General features: G+C 50.0%; 1 protein-coding gene across 1 annotated transcript; it reads right to left on the bottom strand.

The window, feature by feature from the left end:
* Positions 1 to 3648: 3648 nt before the first annotated feature.
* On the bottom strand, positions 3649 to 17039 carry LOC121465887 (astacin-like metalloendopeptidase). Its single transcript, XM_041679311.1, has 9 exons — positions 16985 to 17039; positions 16301 to 16426; positions 13914 to 13975; positions 12578 to 12671; positions 12064 to 12181; positions 11167 to 11348; positions 8399 to 8480; positions 8122 to 8276; positions 3649 to 4094 (listed from the first exon to the last, which is right to left on the bottom strand). The coding sequence occupies exons 1-9, from the start codon at positions 17037 to 17039 to the stop codon at positions 3649 to 3651; spliced, it is 1320 nt and encodes a 439-aa protein (XP_041535245.1).
* Between the last annotated feature and the right edge of the window lie 496 nt (positions 17040 to 17535).

Below are 17535 nucleotides of genomic sequence, written 5' to 3'. Positions count from 1 at the left end.
GTGGCTATGATGTAGGAAGGAACTAGCCTTGACTGCTCCAGACACTCGTGCAGCCTCTCTAGAGTGACAGTGGGAAGAGAACTAGGGTAAGAAAAAACTCTGAGGGCTAGCGACAGAGAGTTAATTCAGCAGTTAAGAGCACTTGTTGCTCTTGCAGAGGGCAGCTTTTAGCTCCAAGCACGTCAGCTCATAACTGCCGGTAGTTCTAGATCCAGGGTATCAGACAGCCTCACCTGACCTGCATACATGCACAGGCACACACACGATGCATATAAATACACGCAGGCAAAAACACTCAAACACATAAGAATTAAAAAAAAAAAGACCAACTTTGAACTAGGTCCTCCCCAGCCCCTAGCCTCAAGGGGGTTTCTCCAAGGCCTTGTAATTCCCTTGTGTGGAAAGAGCAGCCAGGCTTTGTATTTACAGCTCTCCATCCTGAAGGGCACTATATGAATGTATATAAATCAATCCCTGAAAGTGGAGTCTGTAAGGCTACCAAGTAACAAGCCATGCTGGGCACTTCCTGACCAGTCAGGCTTCAGCCCAAGATGGCCACAACCAGGGAAAGATGCTCTCCCACCCTGCAGCTAGGACAACAGTAGGAGCTTGTCCCCTCACCAGGGAGTTCCCCAGGCTACATGCCACCAATCCTTTCCAGGGCTTTGTTCAGTCAGAGACCCGCTCTTCCTCGGTAGGCCCAGCTCACTCTTCAAACTCTGTGTATACTTTCTTTTTTTTTTTTTTTGGTTTTTTGAGACAGGGTTTCTCTGTGGCTTTGGAGCCTGTCCTGGAACTAGCTCTTGTAGACCAGGCTGGTCTCGAACTCACAGAGATCCGCCTGCCTCTGCCTCCCAAGTGCTGGGATTAAAGGCATGCCCCACCACCGCCCGGCTCTGTGTATACTTTCACACTCAGCTGTGGTCCAAGAATTTGTGGAATCATACCCCCACCTCCATCAAATAGGCCACTCCTCCTTATTGCTGATACTGGCCATGGCTGTGGGTTGGTGAGGGATGGAGGAAGCCCTGTTGGTGCATAGCAGACACATAAATACGCTCAGGCCTACGGTGCCCCAGAGTGATAGTCTTGGAAGGACAGATTATAGGGGAAAGGGAAAAGGTGATTTTGCATGTAAGTGACATCTTTCTTCAAAGAATGGCCAGATGACTGTACCCAGCTGGCCATGGGAATCTAGGTAGATGGCCAAGTCCCTTTGCTTCCAACCTATTTCCCACAGAGCACCAAGAGTGACTTCTTAAGCCTTAAGTTACATTTTGTTACTCCAGGCTGTTCTTAAAACACGGACCCTGTCTCTGTCTCGTCTATCCCTGCCTGCCTGCCTCACCCTACTTGATATGCTCTCTTCTTCCTGCCCCAAGACCTTTGTACCGGTGGCTCTACTCTAGTTTTTCCATGGGTAACCACGGCCTGTGCATCCATTCTTATAGGGGCTCATCCCAACCAGCATCCTGCAAGTGTTCCCCAATCCCTGTCATTGATCAGTTCGAGATGCCTACCTATAGGCAAGTTATTATCCACCCTTCTCCCTACCTTGTTCACCAGGGTATCCCTGATGCCCATAACAGAGCCTGTCTGGCACCTAATGGGCATTCTAAGTGACTGTTGGATAAATGAATCCAGTGGTGAGCAGTGCTGCATAGCTGTGTTACTGTGGGGCGTGGCTAACTACTCTGGTTAGCCTCCAGGCTGATGAGCTTCAAGGCCTGGACCAAGGCACTCTGCAAAATAAAAGTGGACCATCCCATTGCTCAGAGCTGGCATGGAGACCGGACTGTCATGGGGACATGCGGCTTCCTGTAGGGAGAATGCAAGAGGACAACTTTGTCCCTGGCCAGCCCCCAAATAGAAGAGCCACCAGTTTCACTCAACCCAATCTTCTAGAGCTGGATTTGGAGATCAAGAGCTACAACTCAGAAAGGCTCGTGATAGCCTTGGGTGGGGTCTCAGAGTCTAGAGTAGATCCTCTGGTCTGGCGGGGCCCCTGGGAACCCTAGCCCAGTGCCATATGCCTGGTTTGGACCCTCAGATGTCTCAAAGCAGCCTTATTTTTGATGCTTCTGTCTGTCATTTCCTACCGGGGCTATTCTATCGGCCCTTCTAATGAACACTGCCAAGGCCCCAATTTACTAACATCAAAGCCAGACACCAACCACCACCTTCTATATCCAAGATCAAGAAAAAGGACAGCATCCCCTGGCATGATCCTGTCCTGGCTGATACCCAGTACTGGTCCTCTGACTCAACCTCAGGAACCAAACTCTGTTCTGAAGCCTAAGCTAGACAGAGGACACAGGCTACAGAGCCCTCATGGCCCCCGAGGCAAGCTCAGCACGTGACTTCTCTAGGAAGATGGCAAAGGCCCACCCTCAGGATACCAAACTGCTTTGTCTCTTCTACCTGTCACCTTGAGCTAGTCCACATGCTTCCAGAAGCCTGATCCTCGAGAGTGAGGTGTGTGACTTCCTGGAAGCTCTCTCATGGGCATTTGAGTGAAAGACTCTTAGGATTTTTTATTGTTTTTTGGCAGCGGGGGGGGGGGGGCAGTTCCAGACAGTGTTTCTCTGTGTAGCCCTGGCCATCTTGGAACTAAGTAGACCAGGCTGGCCTTGAACTCAGAGCCACCTGACTCTGCCTCTGGAGTGCTGGGATTAAAGGTGTGGGCCATCACTGCCCAGCTAAAGACCCTTGTACACAATCAGCAAAACACATTGCATGAAGCAAACACCCGACTTTATTTCTGCCTTCTCCCATGTGGATGGAGGCTCTCTTCCCCACTAGTTCAGAGTTCTAGTTCTCCTCCCATCCCAAGCAGGGCTTCCCTGAACTCCCAACAGACTCCTGGAGAATGAAGGGCTCCTGGCCCAGACCCTAGTACCTGCACACTTTCTTTGTCCCCAGAAGAAACCTCATGGGAGACCAAGAAGGAGGGGGGCATGACTGAAGGACAAGTGGTGTGACATCCCGCCCCAGAGTTTCCTACTGAGCACCCTGTGGGCAAGGCAGCAAAAACAGTGATCTGATGTGGGATTAAGGTTCAAGTCTGCTGTCCAGAGACTGGCATTCTTGCCAAGGCTTCCAACATGCAGATCTGGTAAGGAGTCCCCTCTTGCTGGTCCAGTTTAGCAGGAGAACAAACTGGACACTGCGCCCTGGAGACCAGGGTTGAATCCCAGGGCTTCAGAGCATCCTTAGAGCCAAGCATAATGGACAGGAGGATATTCATGGTCCCCATCACAGGGCTTCCCACTGAGACCATGCCCAAGGCAACACTTGAGTCCATGCTGGGGGCTAATCCTCAGCTGTAGAATTCCCAGAGGCCCTCCAGGAGCTGGAATCTTGCTCATGCCCACCACTCCCTGAATCCTGTATCCATGCCCAGCATCTTCCAGGACTAGGGCTCAAGTCAAGAACAGACAGACTTTGGGGGCCTCTCTATCCCTAGGAACTCTGCAGGGGTGAGGGGATGTGCTAGAGAAAGAGACCAAGGGGGTGGCCTGGGCCTCCAAGAGTGGCCAGTGCAGGGGATAGAAGACAGGGGTGATGCCCAGAGGGGCCAGGAACTAGAAGACCTAGCTTCTCTGGGCAGAGTATATCCTCCCCTCTTGCTGGCAGAAGTCAAAGGGTTCAGTCTCTGGGCACCTCTCTAATGTGACTTCCAGGTGCATAACCTCCTGGAAGCTGAGCTAGACTCTCCAAGGCATCTTGAATAGGTGCTGGCTTATCTCTGGCTTCTGGAAATGGAGCAGGAGGTACAACGGGCTCTTGGGCTGCCTGAAACTGCTCTAGAGAGATGCCATCTGCATCTGCTCCGGGCCCTGACCTTGGAGAAGCAGCTTGCATCTGAGGTGGTCTTGCCAAGGCCTCCATACTGAACTTGCTCTGAGCAGGATGATCCCACCTTTCCTGGCTGTCTACGATCTCTGGAAAAATACCCTGGCCTCTGGTCCTGGAGCAACTGGGGTCAGAGCTTCTAGATTCTTCCGCCAGTGCCTCCAGAAGTCTCTGTAGATATGATAGGAAGGAAGGAGGGAGGTTTCTTCCATCACTGTCATCACTGTGGGCCTCGAACCCTGGAGCAGGAGAGAGCAGAAGTTAGGTCCCAGAATCACAGAAAGGGCATAGAGCATGGCCACAAGAATTAATGCCAATTTTGGCTTCATGTAAGGTGGTAATAGAGCCAGACTCAGTGAGGTGACAGCCTATTAGATCTCTGCTAAGGCACGAACTCTTTCATTCCTACCACACAGCAGGACAACTGTTGGGTGTGATAGTCTATGGCTGAAACAGGACCATGAGTCTGTGGTAAGCCTGGGTTACACAGAAAGACCTTGTCTTGGAAACAAATGGAAAAAGCCAGAATGGTGGAAGTGTGCCACCCCCTCCTCACTTGGCCCCTCGGTCACCACTAAAAGATGCTGCTGGCCTCCTACGCGCACACCTCAGCAGCCCAGCTGGGTTGCTCTGTTAAACCAACCGATCCAAGCACTACAGCCTTCTCCTACCAGATCCTTCTTTGGGCCACTCTACACCCACCTCCCATCCCACTTCTTAGACATCCTCCAGAACCGCTCCTGTTCAAACCAAGGGAGGCCCTCAGAAGCTCCCGCGTGGTCTCAGGTCTGTGCGCCACCAGGAGCGAGCCTCTTTGCTTCCTCTTTACTGCCACACCCAGGCCATGACTGACTACGCTTTGTGGGAAATACTTGAGCTTCATGGCCCAGGTCATCTGCTCTGGTGGACCCCACTGCTCCCTCTTGGTCCCGTCTTTCCTGCTCACATGCCCTGATCTCACATTCCTCCATCAGTGTACCGCAACCAATTCAGGCTGACTCCTTTGACCAGTGACCCTCATCCTGCCTGGTTCTGAACACATCAGCATCAGAAACCACAAGAACTGAAGCCTCTATTTCTAGTAACTTACCTTCAAGTAGCTGGTACCCTCTGCGAGCTTGGTTGCCTACCTCAACTTATCCTTTTGGACACATCCCCAGCCACCTCCCCGCTGTCACAAGTCCCTGCCCCAGTCCAGAACCTTCCTTTGTCCTGCCATCTCTACCAGGTTCAAGTACCTTGTGCTTCACGTCCCTCCCAGGGTTCTGCCAGCAGCCTCACCTCACTGAGGAGCCAAGGCTACACACGGTGTGTCTCCAGATCTGTATGGACTCAGGTCCACTCTTGTTGTCTTCCTTCCTGTTGTGTCCAAATAAGTGTCTGACCCTCCCTCCAAGAGCAGACCCTCCCTAGAGTTCTGGCTGAGGTTCTTTTCTCCTTCAGCATCTACCCCTTCATATACATACCGCGTGTGCCATCATTTCAACACCCAAACATGCCAATCTGCCCACCATAGTGTTCAACCTTTCCTTGGGTCAGTCCCTCCTCACCATGTCCCAGCTCTCTGCTCTTTGTGATAGAGCTCCAGACTGACCTGCAATCCCCATGCCACGGTATCTCATTCTAGTTTTAACAAAAATTATGTAATATTTGATGTATTAGAAGTATACATATATATAGTGTGTATATATATATCAGGGAAAATGCTATTAAGAATGATACTAAAGTTGGACATGGTGGTGCTTGCTTTTAATCTTAGCACAGGCAGGCTGATCTCTTGAGTGTTGAGGTCAGTCTGATCTATATATTGGGTTCCAGACTGGCCACTACTGCATAGTGAGACTCTGTCTCAAAATAAAAAGTGGAGAAGGAGGCTGCTATCTAAAAAGCAAAAATCTGAGCACCCAGAATGTGAGGAAATATTTCCAAATGATATAACAAAGAGATAGCATTAAGAATATTTTTTTAGGGGCTGGAGAAATGGCTCAGTGGTTAAGACTACTCTTCTAGAGGTCCTGAGTTCAATTCCCAGCAACCACATGGTGGCTCACAACCACCTATAATGAGATCTGGTGCCCTCTTCTGGCCTACAGGCAGGATACTATATAAATAAATAAATCCTTTAAAAAAAAGAATATTTTTAAAAACTAGGTGGTGGTGGTGAATGCCTTTTATCCCAGCACTCAGGAGGCAGAAGCGGGCGGATCTCTGAGTTTAAAGCCAGCCTGGTCTACAGAGAGAGTTCCAGGATAGCCAGGATAACAGAAACCTTGTCTCAAAAAAACAAAAAAAAAAAGCAAAACAAAACAAAAGGGTAATTTTTTAAGTCTTATAATTCAGCGAGGAAAACCCATTCCAGTTGAAACTGAGGTTAAGAATCTATATAGACACAAAACCAAAAAGGTATACAGAGGACCCACCATCTCATAGAGGCTAGATATGGTTAGCCATTAGAAAAATGCAAATCAGAACGATGAGATATTTCCATATATACAGAGGACCAGCCATCCCATCGAGGCTGGATATAGTTAGCCATTAGAGAAATGCAAATCAGAACAATAAAATACTTCCATACCCACTGGGATGCTCAAAATCAAAAGCATAGACTATGTGCTTGGCAATTGTGCAGGAAAATTGGTAGCCACCTGCATAGCTAAATGGAGTTTTTTAAGTGGCTCAATTGTTTTGGAAGACAGCCGAGTATGGCGTTACCATGGGAGCCAGCGACTTTGTGCCTAGGGCAGACACTGACCGACAGACGTATTCATAGTAGCGCCAAAGCAGAAACAACTCAAAATCATCGAGTGATGAATAAATATGTCAGTTAGCAGAAAAGAAAAGAAGTTATAAGGTACTATAGCAAAGATGAACCGCAAAGGTCATGCTAAGGGTAGTAAGCCAGACACAAAAGGCACTTGGCTCCATTTATATGAAATGTCTAGACAAGGTAAATCCGTAGAGGCAGAAGGTGGATTAGTGATTAATTGGGGCTGGTAGGGAAAGAGGATGGGACTCAGATGTAAGGTGACCTAAAAATAAAATCTGGGTCACAGGCATGCACAGCAGTTTCACAGGGTGTCACACTGTCTTCCTAAAGGGTCTCCATGATTTGTGGCCCTGTCAGTAGGATACAAAAATCACCCTTTGCCCTGTACCCTTTAGCAATATTTGATATTATCACGGAGGCTGTGAACTGCAAATTTAGGGAGAGGGAAAGATGTTGGTTTCTTCTGGGAGGCCTGCTAACCACCTCACACACTTTTCTATCTGGTAGTTTGACTTTCTGTTTATAGCTCTTTCTGAGTTCAGAACAATACTAGCTATGTTTGGAAGCATCTCTGCTTTATAACTTCTGTTTAAATTTGCTTGTGGTGTCTCTTGATGTTTTTGAACCCATTAATCTTTGTAGTATTAGGGTTATTTGCGAAGAAACCCTTCCCCATCCCAATGTGTCTTGCTAAACTTTGTAAAGTTTCTCTGTGCACACACAAGTCTTTTGTACCCTTATGGTATGTAATGGTCAATACCTAGATCCCTTGTCGTCTCAGAACCATCTAGTGCAGTGGCTTTCAACTTTCCTAATGCTGTGACCCTTTAATATAGTCCCTGTGTTGTGGTGACCAACCATAAAATTACTTCATTGCCACTTTATTAACTGTAATTTTGCTACTGTTATGAATCATAATGCAAATATCTGAAAGGGTCATTCAACCCCAAGGGGGTCACAACCCATAGGCTGAGAACCACTAGCCATCCTTTCTTTCCTAATCAAGCCCCCCACACACACCTTTTGAGGGTTCACATTGGACTTTTTTGTTTTTGAGGCAGGGTCTCACTATGTATCGCTGACTGTCCTGGAACTCACTATGTCGACCAGACTGGTCTCCGGCTCACGGAGATCCACACCTGCCTCTGCCTCTGCCTCTCCAGTGCTGGGATTGGATCAAAGGCATGCAGCATCATGCCCACTAGGTTTCACATTTGAATAGGATCCATTTCAGAACTTTGCACTCTGTCCCCACAGACACGCACACATCTCTGTACCCATCCCACGCACCTACACAGGCTACTTTACACACCCTATATTCAATTCAGAGTGCATACAGTTGTTTATGTTTTTGTGTACAGTTTTTGCTTCTTTTCTAAACTAATCTATGGTTAGTGAGGTCACGGTGACCGACCCACCTCTCCTTACAGCCTCACCATCTCTTTATCCCCACCCTTCTGCACCATCCCCTACATCAAGTCCCTCTCCCTGTCTCTTACCTCTCCTGTGGGAGTCAGGGACACTTGGGCTGCAGTTGTATAGCCTACGGACCCGGGTGATATCCGAGGCGCTCAGGTTCCATCGCTGGCCAATGTGGACGCTGGTGGTCCAGAGGGGTGTGATGGTGGGCTGCCCACGCCAGCTGAAGGCAAACCTGGAACCCAGGGGTGGGGCCTATGTCAGGATCGCAGTAGTCGGGGCTAGGAGGGAGGTGGGTTAGGGGAAAGAGGGATGGGGAGGGGGACAGGGAAAGAGGGGGAAACGGAGGGGGCTCACCTCCCATAATGCATCACTGATGAGTAGTCGTAGGGTGCTAGCATGTTGCTACTCCGAGACTTGATGAAGTTGATTTCAAAGCCTTAAAGCACAGACACACACACCTTTGTAGGTGTGTAAAAGACAGACAGGCAGTGCACAACTCTGGGAAGTCACAACCCACCTAAGTGAAGAGTCTGACTACCCCAACAGAGCCTTCTCTTTCTGGGCTGGTCCCTGCTATCAGAGAGTCTTTGCTACCCTACTCTCCTGGACCCTGGAAGAAATCCAGACCTATACCAGGTGCTGTGGAAGCAGGGGCCGCCTGTGGCCAGGCAACCAGGACCTCCTTCAAACCTCAGCTCTCTCCAGCTGTCCCTCCTTCACAGTTCACTTTGCATGACTCAAATCTTTGCAAACCTGAAGCACCCACAAAGCTACGGCTGCTGTGCCTTAGACACTGGTGCCCTGCCTACTCCTTGAGCTAGCTTCAAAGACACCCTGTCCTCTCCATTCAGGATTGTGGTGCCCCAGCCCTCAGTAGCCAGACCACCTTCATCTTCCCATCTCAGACCATCAAGCTGCTGACGTGGCACCTAGCAGTCCAGTCATCTTGGTTGGCCAGAATGCCCGCTGCCCTCCTCCAGGCCAGCGAGGAAGGAAGGTTGCTGACCACTCCTGAAAGGACCTCCAGTTCCTTGCACCTTTGTTCCCAACCCCTCTCCCCAATCCCCGCAGGCCGTGTCCAAACTCTCTTCTTCCCTAAGGTCACCAGCAGCCTCCTTATCCTAATCAGAGCCCCAAAGAATGCCAATTTCTTCTCTTCAAAGAACCTTTATTAGTAAACATAATTTTGAATAGAAATATATTCCTCTAACTCAAAAACCAAGTATCTACCTAAGTATCGTAGTGCACATCTTTAATCCCAGCACTTGGGAGACAGAGGTAGGGAGACAGAGGTAGGACGGTTTCTGAGTTTGAGATCAGCCTGGTCTACTATAAGTTCCAGGACAGCCAAAACTACATAGTAACACCTTGTGTCCCAAGAAAACAAAAATTATCAAGTATCTAGCATGCACAATGGCTCAATCCCCAGCACCACAGAAATACAATACACATATATTAAAAGAGAATATACATAAATATAAAGTGAGTTTCCTACACCACCTGCTTCCTCTGACTTCCTATCTCTCGATCCCACAAAAGTCAATCACTGTGATTAGTTTTAATGCCCTGGCAGAGTTGATATCCATTAATGCAAACATATTCTCACTTTTCTATCTTTGAGGGAACCATAATTTCTCAATAGGATAGCTGAACTCTTGTTGGCACTAGGGATGGAACCCCAGTTACAAGCCAAACAGGTGCTGTACCGCTTTGCTACGTTCCCTAGTAGGTAGGTGTTTTGTTTTGTTTTGGTTTTGAGCCAATTTGATTGTTAGGACAGCTCTTGCATTAATTTGGGCTTGTTTTCTAACTCTAATTTATGCTTCTACCTTAATTAATTCTACTGTTTTTTTTTAAATCATAAACAGGCGCATTTAACTTATTTGTTCTCTTTGCTTTTATGGATATAAGTATTGATGCCTCTACACTTTCCCTGAGCCTACCCTTGTCCTAATTAAAGCATTGCTTTTAAAATAGTGTTTTGTTGATTATTTAAAGGCAGAATCCATATAGCCCTGCCTGTCCTCACACGCAGAACTCTTTGCCTCAGCCTCCAGAGCGCTAGGACTACATACATTTCCATACTTTTCCTTTATTTTTTTTCCAGAACCTCCAGAACTAAAAGTATTTGACTGGATCCTCTAGGGAGAGCAGTCTAGTGGTTTGGTGGGCTATTGGCTTCTGTTCTATGTCATGATCAGGGTGTTTGCATTGACTGAAGTGTTCAGATCTAGAGTTCCTCACAGCCTGTCATAGGATGCATGCTTACAAACACCCCAGGAACACCTGGAAAGATCATGGTCACCCCCGGCCCACCTCCCCAATCCCATCTTTTGTCATTAGCAACCTAGTCACCTCCAAAGCACCGTCTCTGGGGCAAGTATCCCCCTTTTCACCTGGCCAACCCCAGAGCAGCGGCAGAGGCCCCTCCAGGTTCCCACGGTTAGGAGGCCTCTGACTCTCCCTGCATCTCCAAGTGTCCCATGGCTCCTGCCCCTCCACAGCTCCCCACCTGTCCGAGGCAGCTGTCGTTCTCACCACTGAGATCATCTGATCCCTGTATCACGTGTGGCATGCATGCTGCCCACTGGCATCAGAGCCCCTCCCTCCATCAGCCTTGGCTCTGCCACGTTCAGGGCACTGAGCCACATGCCCACTGATTCACATCTTTGGTACCCTCAGCCTTTCAGTATTGCCCCCTTGCTTGACACATGTATCTGGTCTACCCTCCCCCATCTCTCTCCTGGCTCAGTGCTCACAACTGACATGTAGCCCTCGCCCCACTATCACACACTAACATCTGTCACACCGGGACTGTGTACTCAGTGAGCAAGAATCATAGGACACTGTCAACCTCACAGTCAGATAACTGACGGTGGCAGAGAGAAGAGAGACAAAGCAAATGGCTGATGTCCTTCCTTGGGTACCACTCTAGAGACCCACAGGACCTCTCCAAAATACCAGAGAGGCATGAATCCCACTTGCCTCATGAGAAAGGGACAGGCAGTGTGTGGGATGGACTCTTCCAGAGGAGGCAAGCAACTCAGCTCTAGCCTTGGCCCGAGGCCTCTGTTCCTCAAGGTCCCCTGGGCCCAGCCTAGCCTAGACGCCAGCTGCCTTACCTGGGAGGATCTCATTCCAGTTGACACGGATGTAGCGGTCCCGATCTGCCCGTGAATGCTCATGCCAGAAGCCAAGCACGTGCATGAGCTCATGGAGCACGATGCCATGGCCCTTCCGGAGACAAGTAGGTGCTAGGGACACCACCTGCATCCCTCCACTGCGTCCCACACCGGAGAAGCACCTGCAAGACCCTGAGCGTGAGCTGCTTGGCAGTGAGCTAGCTGGGTATCAGGCTAGAAAGGTCAGAGAAGAACAGGTGTTTGCTCTGCTTTAGGACCAGGGATGAACCAGGATCAGACTTCTGCCAATTCCCCATCCTGGACTCAGTAGTCTAAGACTTACTGTCCCACCTCCCAGGTCCCCTGACTGCTTGACCTGTGAAGAGGGTGTCGCCTGGGGCTTGGTTACTACCTGAGCTGACAAAAGGTGGGACCTGACATTCATGCATGACAGAGCAGGTCATTACGTGAGCAGTCCTATGTCATAAGCCTGAGTCACAGCTTCCATTCACACCACGTCCAATGAAAGTAGGATGTTATTACCACTACCCCTGCCTCAGAAAGAAGGTAGAGGCTAAATCAGGGAACTCACCTAGACTTAAGTTGGCACATGAGTGGCAGAACTAGGACCCAACATTTGCCCAGACACATACCACAAGACCTCCAGGAGATGAGGGTTTGTAGAGGAGGGTGCTGTGCCCAGTGGCCATCCCTCACCCACCTGTGGCCCAGAAGGTCCAGGTCATGAATGAACTATTCAGGATAGACTGGGGTTGAACCCAAGAAAACAGGCCCAGAAACAGGCTTAATACCACTTGTGCACACTAAGGGATGATCAGGGAAGACATGAAGCTACAAAGCCACATGGCCACACGGCTACACACCAAGATCACTTACCCTGACATAGGAAGGATGGAAATGAAGTCTCTGTGGCCCTGGTAGGCAACAAACCGGATGCATGTGAAACGTTCAAACTCGGCGAAAGCCTCCATAATGACCCGGCGACTGGACTCATCTGGGAAAGACACACCATGGCTGACCCTCCAAGGAGGTCCCAATAGCTCTTGAGGATCTCTGAAGTCTGCATGGGGGCTGAGACCAGACATTAAGCCCAAATGTTCCAAAACAGTGTTCAGAGAGAACCATATTGAAGAGGAACACTAAACTGCAGAAAGGCCCTGGCTGTGGGATTATGTTTTCTAGAGGGGGCTACAGAGTTCCATCAGATTTTCCAGTATTACACCCCCACCCCCACCGCACACACCCCCACTGCAGTTCAGATGCCCTGGGGAGAGGAGCTCTGCACAGCACTCTCAGTGTAAGGGATATGGTGCTGCAGGAGAAGGGGAGCTCCCTGCAGGAGCCCTGCTGCATCCAGGAGAAGGGTGGGAAGCCCCACCTCAGCTCTCACCATACTTGTTGGAGAGCAGGAAGGGGATCTCCACAATGCCACCAGCACCCTTGGGCCATTTATTGTTGGTCACTGACAACAGTCGGAAGGGGCTCTGAGGAGAGAGGGCAGCTCAGAGTTAGTGGAGGACACAGGCCACCTAAGCACCCTACTCCCTGGGGTGCCCTGCCTCCGACCATCAGAACCCTGGAGGTGTGAGAGGTGCCACAGAGAAGTCGTGGGAGCGAGGACACCGTTAGGAGAGGAGCCAGAGCCTGGGAAGTCAATGGACGAACTGAGAATTCAGATAACAGGGGCTGGAGAGATGACTCAGAGGTTAAGAGCACTGGCTGCTATTCCAGAGGACCTGAGTTCAATTCCCAGCAACCACATGGTGGCTCACAACCATCTGTAATGAGATCTAGTGCCCTCTTCTGGCATGTGGGCATACATGCCAGCAGCACATTGTATGCATAATAAATAAATCTTTTAAAAAAAAGAATTCAGATAACAGAAGTTGCAACATGTTCTATCATGTTCTATCGAGTAGATAAAAGTACCTAAGGTTGGCACCCCAGGAGGCCTGGCTCAAAGGATTCAGCCCCTCCCAAGCACCTCCTCAGGACATGAGAAGAATGGGAAGAGTCCTACTCAGGGCGATGCCCTCACAAAGGCTGCTCTCCCACCATCCACTAACCAGAACTCTAAATTGTAGGCTTCACAGATCCCAGAAGGCCCTACCCCCTCTAGCCACCACCTTGATTTAGTTCTGCTGTAAGAGTTTCAAATGGCAGGCGTGTGCATACACATCTCTAATGGATACCCTAACCTGTTAGCCTATGAACTCCAGGACAGCCTTGTCGCCGTCAGCCCCCTCTGAACAAGCAGAATGGTCTTGCTTCCCATGGCTCATAGTCATATCCAGCAGCCTTCTGCCACCTACGCTCTCCTAAACAATGTGTCTTCTCTCTGCGACGTCATTTCCTTTCCCATCAGCCTCCCTTTTGACTCAGCCCTCCGCCCCTAGCCAAGATGGTCTCTCCATGTTCCTCCGTGCTCCAGCTTCCCTAGGGGGATCTTCCCTAGGGGTCTTACACACACAAGTCGGTCTGGGATCACATCTCCAGCCTTGTGTTTTCTGAGTTCTCCCCTGGGCAGGGTGTCAAGTAGGGTCTAAAAGCTTGAATCTCCTCTTCCAAGGAGCCCTCCTGGGCTGACTACGCTGTCCTCTCAGCTGCCACCATGATCATATTACCTAACCGGTCATATAAACCAAAGCCCTCGTGACACCTAGAAGGGGGTTTCGAGGGCGCTCTCACGGCTTTGCTGCTGTGCATACCACGTGTACACAACTCACCGGCCGGATGATGTCCCCTTCAACCAGGAAGCTGCTTTCTGGGGTCTCCTCTGAGATGAGCCCTGGGAGAGAAAGGAGGAAGGGATGTGTGTCACCTGTGACTTCCAGAACACAGGCCGGGACAAACCCAGCAATGCCAGTGTCTATGCCTTCTACTTTGGAGCTAAGCTTCCTTGAGGACCAAGGCTATGTGGCTTTGGGGAATTCCAACAGCCCGGCTGAGACCCAGGCTGCAAATGTGTGTGAGTCTTCTCAACCTGTTTGTATCCTTCCCCTGTTCAAACACAGCCATGATTCCCCAGCACTTGTGATCAGTCCCACCTCCAGGCCCTCATCTGTGAGGATGCCACCTTCTCTCCCATTCGGGCTCAGCCCAGCCCAAGTCATACTCCCCAGAACATGCCCTGGTCTCTCCTGCCTCACCTTGCCCCCACCCACCATCTACTTCCCATAATCACACATTACATTCTGGACCCTTAAGGTAAAGGAACCGAAATTACAAAGTCATAGCTGCAGAAGGAAGTTGAGGAGGGTAAATACTTTTTGTCTCTATTCACTTTAGCTTCTCATCTTCCTCCTAGTCAGGGAGCCTTCTGTAGCTGACTGCTGGGAAGAGACATTTCAGGAGGACCCATGAGGCAGTGACGGAAGCCACAAGAGGCTTGAGAAGAATATAGGAGCGCTGCCTGATTTCAGAGTTTCAAACGACAGATAGCGACACAGGCCAGTTGCACCCCGTAAGAGCCCTCTTCAGGTAAGAGGATTCCCCTCAAGATTATCTCCGATCAAGACTGCATCCTTAAATCCAAAAGAGCACTCGCCACAACAGTGGTTCTCAACCTGTGGGTCTCAACTCCTTTGGGGAGTGAATGACCCTTCACAGGGGACACCTAAGACCATCAGGAAACACAGATATTTCATTGTGATTCATAACAGTAGCAAAGTTGCAGTTATGAAATAGCAATGAAAATAATTTTATGGTTGGGATCACCACAGCATGAGGAACTGTGTTAAAGGGTCGCAGCATCAGGAAGGTTGAGAACCACTGCTCCAGGACCTGGTACAGTTGTGTGGTATCAACAGCATCAGAGCCATCATTTACAGCAGCTGGGGAGAGTAGCATTTCCCAATTCGACATCACATAGGCAGGGGCAGCTGCTGGCAGCTACTGGGAGCCCTAGCATGGGAGAAGCTTCTCAAGGCATTGAAATGAGGGCCACGAAGACTCATGGCTCTGGCTACCTACAGAGGACAATGACGGAGTAAGGACTGGTGCCCATTTGCGCTTCTAACCAGCTCACAAATAAAGGGAGAAGACCACACTGTGGCCACCACCTACCCTAAGCCAAGGTTACCTCTGTTCCCCCAACATTCAGCCCATGATGTCTCCATTATCTGGATCCATCTTCATTACCGCCAACTTCAACCCAATGTGTCTGTGTTCCTTACTGTTTGAGATTCTCAGGCAGGGAGGCCCTGTGCCGCTGGAGTCTTCGTTCTTTAATACCCCAGCCCCTACTGGCTAGGTCACACCTGTACACTGTCCCCTACAGAGTGACTGGTATGTTCTCAAATACCTACTGATGGTTTTGCTCAACTCCCAGGCTGAGAGCCGGTGTGCTCTCTCTCTCTCTCTCTCTCTGGTGGGGAGGGGAGGGGTGGGTTCAAGACAAGTGTTTCACTGTGGAGCCCTGGCTGTCCTAGAGCTCACTCATACCAGTAGTGAGGATGAGGAAAAGCTGGAGGGTTAAGCAGCCCAGCTACCATCCAGGCCCAGAACCAAGGTATGAGTTGGCCCACCTCAGTATCCACTTTATCTATGAACTGTCAAGCAGGTTAAAGGGATGAACCTACAGATCCAAAACTGCAGGACACAGGGCAACAGACTATCCGAGAGGAGCCCTAGAGAGAACCCATTGTTGATGGTGTGGCAGAAGCCAGAGGCCTCGAACCAGACTGTGAATGATTCCTAGCAATGAACACTTACAAGTAAAGAAGGATGGACTGAGGGGTAGACTCTGTGACTCAACAGACCACACTACAGCTTCCACAATGAGATTCTTTTGTTGTTTGGTTTGGTTTTTGGTTTTTCTTTTAAACTTTGTTTTGTTTTGGTGGGGAGGCTGCATGGGCAGAGGGTGGATGTGAGAAGATGGGGAGATAGAGATCAGGATACATGATGTAAAACCCACAGAGAATCAATAAAAGTTAAATAGAATCAAAATAATAATAATTCACCAGCAAAAAAAAATAGAGAAAAATATGTAAAGCTTTTCCTTATGAAACATACACTTATTTAGAAGTCCCAAAATACATGGGGACATTTCAACCTTTTCTGCGTGCCCACACTCAGCGTGACTTTTGGGGGTACGATCCAGTGGTCTCACCTTGGTTAATTGCGGGGATGTCCTTGTCCTGCGATACCTGGCTCCCTTCGGGAGTGAAGCCTTCTGGGACACTGGTACTGCAGACTCCTGAACATCTGGGTGGTGAGGGTGCTCCCAGGATCAAACCTGGCCGGGGCAGACAAGTGCAGACACATAGATGCCCCCAGGGTTCCATGGGTGAGATGGGACAGCGGGACTTGGAGAAGCAACATCCAGCCCCTTCAGGAGACCTCCCAGCAGCAGTCCTGAGCCTGCCTGGGCTTCCCACTCAACCCCACCTAACAGCAAGACCTAGATGCCGCGAACGAAGGAGGGCCCTTCGAGGGACTAGCACTTGGCTAGGGCAGCACATGAGGCAAAAGGGATGAAAAAAGGCAGGATGAAATTTAAATCTTGTGGCGGCACCAGATTCAGGGCTAACCTCAGCCCCTTCTCTTCAGCTTTTCCTCAACCTGGGCTCAGAGCTGGAGCGACTGCTGCCCTAGCCGGGTTAGAAAAGAGCCTGTACCTTAAAACAAGTAGATATGTGGTGTGGTGCTGGGCAATCTACGGTTAGGCGGGCCCTCTGCACCTACGAGTGTAGGAGACCTCCATGCGGAGCCGTGAAGCTCGTTTAAGACTACTTTAAGCTACAGCCACAGCGCCTGGCCTCCTCCCCGTGCCCAAAGGCAGGAGCCAGCTTACCTGGCAAGGAGAGCAAAGCTAGCATCCAAGACCACAGGCCTCTCACGCTCCCCATGGCGGGTCCTCACTACCCTCTCAGCAAGCCACATACAGAACCAAAGCACGAAAGGACATCCGGAGCGCAGGCGCTGCACCACCCGCCCCTTTAATAGCGGCTTCTCCAGCCCACACCTGCAGCCTCCCAATCACCTCCACGAACAACCTCCCAACAGCCGCCACCTGAAGACCTGCTCACTCCTACCCGAGGACCCTTGGCCAGGCCTGAGCCTGCTGGACCATAGTCTCACCCATCTTGGCTAAAATGGGTTAAAAATTAGGTAGGGGGCACAAAACAAACAACCTGGCAGTCTAGCGTCCCTGAGATTCTCTCCTGCCACCAGAGGGCAGAGAAGCATTGTAGCAAGGTTCGTGGGCAGCACTAAAAGGGACTAGAAGGGACTGCTTTCCCTGCCCCACCCCCTACCAGGGGGGACTCAGACACTGAAAATCTGCCTGAGAACTCCAGGCACCCTCCCCCATTGTAACTGAAAATAGAAGTGTGGTCACTACAC

This window comes from Microtus oregoni, unplaced genomic scaffold (genome assembly GCF_018167655.1).
Source record: "Microtus oregoni isolate MIOR12 unplaced genomic scaffold, Mior012 000031F_ref0000149, whole genome shotgun sequence".
Taxonomy (NCBI): Eukaryota; Metazoa; Chordata; class Mammalia; order Rodentia; family Cricetidae; genus Microtus; species Microtus oregoni.
Note: the sequence above shows the minus strand (reverse complement) of the source record. Positions and strands in the feature narration are given on the sequence as shown.

Excerpts from the sequence above, each read along its gene's own strand:
- LOC121465887 (XM_041679311.1), bottom strand. The coding sequence starts at position 17,039 with ATGGGGAGCGTGAGAGGCCTGTGGTCTTGGATGCTAGCTTTGCTCTCC. Across the intron at positions 13,976-16,300 it reads CATCCCCGCAATTAACCAAG|GGCTCATCTCAGAGGAGACC; the intron begins GTGAGACCACTG and ends TTTCTCTCCCAG. Across the intron at positions 8,277-8,398 it reads TCAGTGATGCATTATGGGAG|GTTTGCCTTCAGCTGGCGTG; the intron begins GTGAGCCCCCTC and ends CCTGGGTTCCAG.